The sequence below is a fragment of the Portunus trituberculatus genome, chromosome 48 (genome assembly GCF_017591435.1).
Source record: "Portunus trituberculatus isolate SZX2019 chromosome 48, ASM1759143v1, whole genome shotgun sequence".
Classification (NCBI taxonomy): Eukaryota; Metazoa; Arthropoda; class Malacostraca; order Decapoda; family Portunidae; genus Portunus; species Portunus trituberculatus.
The window spans coordinates 17,144,753-17,151,772 of record NC_059302.1 but is presented as its reverse complement, the minus strand read 5'-3'; the positions used below and the strand labels follow the sequence as shown (position 1 = coordinate 17,151,772).

At 55.5% G+C, this 7,020-nt stretch overlaps 1 protein-coding gene across 7 annotated transcripts in view; it reads left to right on the top strand.

The window, feature by feature from the left end:
• Positions 1-1,601: 1,601 nt before the first annotated feature.
• Positions 1,602-7,020, top strand: part of LOC123498670 (protocadherin-like wing polarity protein stan) — a 469,084-nt gene continuing 463,665 nt past the window's right edge. For 6 of the 7 annotated variants that reach the window (XM_045246001.1, XM_045246004.1, XM_045246006.1 and 3 more), the window contains exon 1: positions 1,603-5,267. In XM_045246001.1, coding sequence (XP_045101936.1) covers positions 1,854-5,267 — 3,414 coding nt within the window. In that variant the 5' untranslated portion in view covers positions 1,603-1,853. Of the gene's footprint in view, positions 5,268-7,020 lie in introns of all 7 variants that reach the window. The other variant, XM_045246007.1, reaches the window with a different exon arrangement.

Below are 7,020 nucleotides of genomic sequence, written 5' to 3'. Positions count from 1 at the left end.
TGGCATAAATAAGGCTCAGGTAACAGGTGAGACTCTTGTTGTGATCACCTCTGCCTCACCTTTACTCTAAAGCTGTGGTGGTGGTGGTGGTGGTGGTGGAGTTTTCTTACTTGTCGTTTTGTCGTGATCACCTTTCCTTCACCTGTACTGTAGGGTTGTGGTGTTGGTGGTGGTGATGGTGGTGGTAGTGGTGGTTAGTCAGTTACAAGTGCTTGCCTTACCTTACCTGCCGTGTTCCTCTTACCTGTCGTACTCATTGCCAGAACAGGTTTGGTGAAGGGTTTGGGATGTATCATTACTTCTTCTATTCAAACCGTTATCATCACAGTAACTTGCGTGCTATTGCTGTATTTGTGTCCGTTTTACATTCTCTTTTTTTTCTTTTCTTTTTATCTTGTTTTTTTTTTTCGTTGTCTTGCTTTCGGTATTTTTATGTGTGTGCTTGCAATTGAATGTGGTTTGTTTCTTTCTTTTACTTATTCTATTTGTTGTGGGTGTTTGTGGTGGTGGTTGTGGTGATGGTGGCTGTAGCAGTAGTAGTAGTAATAGTAGTAGTAGCAGGAGCAGCAGCAGTAGTAGTAGTAATAGTAGTAATAGTAGTAATAGTAGTAGTAGTAGTAGTAGTAGTAGTAGTAGTAGTAATAGTAGTAGTGGTAATAGTAGTAGTAATAGTAGTAAGTAGTAGTAGTAGTAGTAGTAGTAGTAGTAGTAGTCGTGCTAGTGGTAGTAGCAATGGTGGTAGTAGTAGTAGTAGTAGTAGTAGTAATTGTGGTAGCAATAGCGTCATCGGTATCAATATCATTACCACCACCTTATAAGCACCTCATACGTTAATGAATCACGTGACTGGATACTTCCTTCCTCTCCCTCACTCTCTCTCGTTAACTCCATTAACATTATACACCCTTTCCTCTCACTTCTCCCTCTCCTTGTACTGCCTCCCTCCTGCTCTTCCTCCCTCCACTCTCACTTCCTCTCCACGCTTCCTCAGGGCCGGGCAGTGTGCTGGGCTAGGTTACCGATTCCAGACTCCCGAGCACTTAGCCAGCTGCTGCGGAGGAAAGGAGCGAAGGAGGGGAAGGAAGAAAGGAGGGAAAAGAGGAAATTGATAGAGAGGGAAAGAGGAAGACGAGATGAAAGGAAATTATTTGAGAATATTTCACTGGTTATTATTGTTGTGTTGGTTGTTTTGGTAGTGTTATGCGTGGTGGTGAGTGTGTGGGTGTGATAGCGGCCCGCCCAGCCTCGCCCCGCCCGTCTCCCCGCCCACGCTGGCCTGGCAGGACGCGAAGCTCACGAGTAAGTGGACTTTTGTCGCTAGAAATGGCGACCCACTTGTTGGCATCACCGAGAGTAGCTGCTCGGCGAGAAGGGAATGTTGCCTCTTTGCTTTATGCATCAGACTTTGTATTTTTGTGTTGTATGTCATCTTATTCTTGTATGCGCGGGGTTATTTCAGCTCAGCTGCGTGCGTTTAGTGCGACCGTGGGCGGGTGGGCGTGGTGCGGGCGGAGGCGTGGCGGGGAGGAGCAGAGGTGTGTGGCTGGCGAGCAGTGGCGACGGGCAAGGCTGGGAGGAGGGAAAGAGAATCCCCCGTCTGCAGCAAGACGAACACCGAGCAGTCTGGTTTAAGACAGTGGAAGGGGAGGGTGTTTATGTCGTGAATCCCGCGTGATGTTTGTGTCAGTGGACTTTCGCCACGCCCTTGTCGCTTTGCCAGAAGCCAGTGCCTTGGTGCTTCGTGGCCTCGCTTCACAATAGTTCTCGTGCGTTAACCGAAAGAATAATCCATGTCCGTAGTGCGTGTGTGGAGCTGGTGTTGGTAGTGGTTGGTTGGTGGTGGTGGTGCAAGCATGAGGTGGGAGTGGTTACTGTTGCTGGTGGGGATTGTTGTGGTGGTGGTACCTGCGGAGGCGTTCGTGGCAGTAGTGCCCGACACTTCAGCCATCGGGGACACCGTGTTCCACGCAGGCATGGACGGACCCACCCACTATAAGTTGGACTCGCGGCGGACTGCTTCTTATGTCCACAAACTCTTCCACGTGGATCGGCGGACGGGCGCCATCACCAGCAAGCGTTCGCTGGACTGCTCGGGCACCTTTTACACCAACCCCGTCACACTGTGGCTGGAAGCATGGTCTGACCGGCCTGGAGCACCGCTGGACTACGCTACCGTTCCCCTGCGTCTGGTGTTAGCTGGGGACGCCTGCCTTCACCACGCAGCCGTGCTTGAGCGGGAGGTCACGTCCTGGATAGATACAGCAGCATTTTCTCTGCCCCTGCCTGACCCCGACCCTTCTGATCCCAACACGCTGTGTCTGCGCCGATCACAAGTTATCCTCAGGGTACCTGACCTGCTGCCGCGCTCCCTCCACACATGCAGGCTGGACTTCACCTCCGTGTCCGACCATCGCGTCACCATCGAGCCCACAGGCGGCGACCTAGTGAGCCTGCTGGATACGTGCCTCTCAGGGGTTACCAGAATCAAGGTGGGCGTCAGGATGACCTGTCCTGAGCTCAGGTCGCCCTTTGACCACGACTTGATGCTGGTGCTGCACAACGCCGTAGATGCAGGCGACGAGGGCCACATCCGACGCATCAGGCGACAGATGCAGACCGCGGCACCTTATTTCGAACGCACCCTAGAGATGGCGCACGTTATGGAGGAGTCAGAAAAGGGCACCGCAGTAACAACGGTGACGGCGACGGACCCTGAGAGCGCGCCCCTCACTTACTCCATCGAGGCGGTGCTGGACGCTCGCTCGCAACGCATGTTCGCGGTGGACCCCACCAGTGGCCTCATCACCACCAACACGAAGCTGGACCGCGAGCTGGTGGACGTGCACTACTTCCGAGTGAAGGCGGTGGACAAGACCTCGTCGCCGCCGCGCTCCGCGACCACCACCTTACAGATTATTGTGGACGACGCCAACGACCACGAGCCAGTGTTCGAACGTGAAGAATATGACACGGCAGTGAGGGAATCCATCAGCGTGGGTTCCACAGTACTCACCGTCAGGGCCACAGACGAGGACTCGGGGCCCAACGCTGACCTGCGTTACACTATTCTTAATCCCACCGGCGCTAACGAGGTGTTCCGCATTGACCCGAAGTCCGGTGAGCTATCCACCCGCCTGCCGCTGGACCGAGAGGAGCATTCTCTCTACACCCTCACCGTCCAGGCCGAGGACGAGGGCGCCGCGCAGCACCGCCTCACGGCCACTACTCACGTCACCGTCACCGTCCTCGACGAGAATGACAATTACCCACAGTTCACGGAGCGCACGTACACAGTGGAGGTCCCCGAGGATATCAGCGCTGCAGCGTCGCCGGTCATCGCTCACATCCAGGCCAGCGACGAGGACGGCGGCAAGAATGGCCAGGTGCGCTACGCCATCATTGGCGGAAACACGGCTGGGCACTTCACTATAGACGGTTTGACGGGCGAGGTTCGCGTCGCATCGCCTCTTGACCATGAAACAAATCGGCAATACCGCCTGGTGGTGCGTGCCCAGGACGGGGGGTCGCCGCCCCGCTCCAACACGACGCAACTCCTCGTTAGCGTGAGGGACGTGAACGACAATTCCCCGCGCTTCTACACCCCTCTCTTCCAGGAGACCGTGCAGGAGAACGTGCACATCGGTTACTCCATCGTCCGAGTGCAGGCCTTTGACAACGACGCTAGGGACAACGCCCTGCTGACCTATAGCATCGAGGGCGGCGGTGAAAACCTGCCCGTGGAGGTAGAGAAGGCGGCGGGTTGGGTGGTGACGCGGCGCGAGCTGGACCGCGAGGAGAACCACTTGTACACGTTCACCGTGGTGGCGCGAGACCATGGGGATCCCCCGCAGTCTGCCTCTGCCACGGTGGTCTTACAGATACAGGATCAGAACGACAATGACCCGGTGTTCGAGTCTAAGAATTACGACGTGTGTGTGAGCGAGAGTGACTCGCCTGGCATGCCAGTGATCAAAGTCACGGCCACGGATAAGGACGAGAACCCTCGCCTGCACTACGCCATCACGTCTGGCAACGAGCGGGGACGCTTCTCTATCACTGCGCAGAGTGGCCGAGGATTGATTTCCCTTGCGCAGCCCCTCGACTACAAGCAGGAACGTAAATACATCCTGACGGTGACCGCCACGGACGCCGGCGGCCGTTACGACACCGCCAACGTGTACGTCAACGTGAGCGATGCCAACACCTTCCCGCCGCAGTTTGACAACACCCCGTACTCCGCCACTGTTTTCGAGGACGCACCGGAGGGTAGCACCGTCATCATGGTGGCAGCCTCTGATGGCGACACGGGCGAGAACGCCCGCATCACCTACTCCTTGAGTGGCGACACCGTGCCGGAGTTCGTCATCCATCCCAGCACAGGCGCTATCACCACCAGCAAGCCCCTGGATCGCGAAGTGAAGGGCGGCTACCTCCTCACGGTGACGGCGCGCGACAACGGCAATCCGCCGCTGTCAGATACCACAGACGTAGAGATCACGGTGGTGGACGTGAACGACAACCCGCCGGTGTTTAGCGAGCCCTCCTACCGAGCCTCAGTGTCTGAAGACGCTGGCGTGGGCGCCTCCATCATCCAAGTGAGAGCTAACGACGCCGACGCGGGACTCAACGGCAGGGTGAAGTACTCCTTCGAGGGCGGCAATGACGGCAAGGGCGCCTTCTCCATCGACGAGACCTCCGGCGTGGTGAGGACTGCTCGCATGCTGGATCGCGAGACAGAGCAACAGTACTCTCTGGTGGCTGTGGCGCTGGACCACGGCGCCCCTGAGCAGTCCTCCACCGTAACGGTGACGGTGGACGTGCTGGACATCAACGACAACCCACCCATGTTCGATACCGACCACATTCAGCTATACATTGCTGAAAACATGCCTGTGGGCTCCACGGTAGGCGAGGTGCGCGCCAGGGACCCAGACGCTGGCTCCAACGCCCACATCCAGTACCGCATCAATGGAGGCCCCGACGCTAAGAATTTCATCATGGTGGCCCATCCCAACGAAGGGCGCGCCGAGCTGGTGACCCGCATCGACCTGGACTACGAGTCGCCTAAGAAGAAGTACCAGCTTAACGTGCAGGCCACCTCGGACCCACTGCGCTCAGACATCCCGGTCACCGTGCACGTGGTCGACACAAACGACAACGCGCCAGTGCTCTCTGACTTCCGCATCATCTTCAACAACTTCAAGAACCATTTCCCCACCGCGCCCATCGGCCGCGTCCCCGCCGTGGACGCCGACGTGACGGACCAGGTGAGTAGTGGCCACCCAGGTGGATGAAGACATCAGGAGGGCGTGCGGCAAGGATAATTACCCTCGCTCCTCCTTCCCTCATCCCTCCTTTTCTCCCTCCACTAACCACCGCGGCCTGCAGCCCTCCTCCGCTGCTTAAATTAACATATAACAGCGGCCGCCAGACCCCACACACACACACACACACCATGCCGCCTCTCAGCACACCGACATACACACACACACACACACACACACACACACACACACACACACACACACACACACACACACACACACACACACACACACACACACACACACACGTATACACACACACACACACACACACACGTATACGCACACACACACACACACACACACACACACTACCGTCATGCCGCTTCTCAGGACACCGACTCTGATACTGATACACACACACACACACACACACACACACACACACACACACACACACACACACACACACACACACACACACCACTGCCATGCCGCCTCTCAGGACACCGACACACACACACACACACACACACACACACACACACACACACACACACACACACACACACACACACATTTAAACTCTCCATACACCTTTATAAGGTATGTTGCGCACAACTCATCCCTTGCACACCTTAAACCCTTACACTGGCGCGGCGACACCCATTCACCCTCTCACGTTCAGGCCATATGCTCCCATCACCCTTTCCTTATGTCCCTCACCCACACGCCGGTGGGAGTAAGACATTCCGTGGACAATGGAGAGCAGGTCAGGCTAACCTCTAAATTGATGTCTTTCTGGGGTGGGGCGCTGCGGACCTGCCAGCTTCTCAACGGCCGCGTAAAGTTCAAGGGAGGGGTATACTGGGAGGACCTAGGCCAGGGTATGGAAAGGTGCTGGGGTTCGCGTCCTTTCCCCCCTCTCCACTCCCCCGCAATGTCTACCTCTCCTCCCTGATTCTCTCTCCTATCCACCACGTCTTGCTCTTTCCTACACACCTGTTATCTAGTGATTTTGCTTGTAGGTGTGTGTGTGTGTGTGTGTGTGTGTGTGGTGTATGTATGTGTATGTATGTGTATGTATGTGTGTATGTGTGTGTTTATTTACCAGGAAGCAGCATTGGAATGTGTTAGAGTGTGAGAAACCTCATATCTCTCTCTCTCTCTCTCTCTCTCTCTCTCTCTCTCTCTCTCTCTCTCTCTCTCTCTCTCTCTCTCTCTCTCTCTCTTATCCATTCGCCCCGCAACACACACACACACACACACACACACACACACACACACACACACACACACACACACACACACACACACACAGCAGGAGACAAGACAACAACCACCGCCCTACCTCCGTTACTTTCTCTGGTCTGGCAGTGGTGTGGCTGAGGCGTGATAGGCGAGAGTCACTGGAAAAGCTATGTGTGTTCACAACCTCCCCTTGCGGCACCCCGGCGGGACCCTGGCCACTGGGGACCTGAGGGAGCTACTGGTGACGCCCCTTGGGTCTGCGTGTGTCCCTTTGGTGGGACTGCAACAGCTGGGTGGATGAAGAGAGAGAGAGAGAGAGAGAGAGAGAGAGAGAGAGAGAGAGAGAGAGATTTCTAGCTTCGTGTTTATCAGACTGAGTTCTGATTTTTATAATGTTGAAACATGAGTTTCCAGAGAGAGAGAGAGAGAGAGAGAGAGTGAACTTGAAACTGAAGTCATCACTTCTAGTTTACTATGACGAATGGATAATGAAACAAAAACGGGC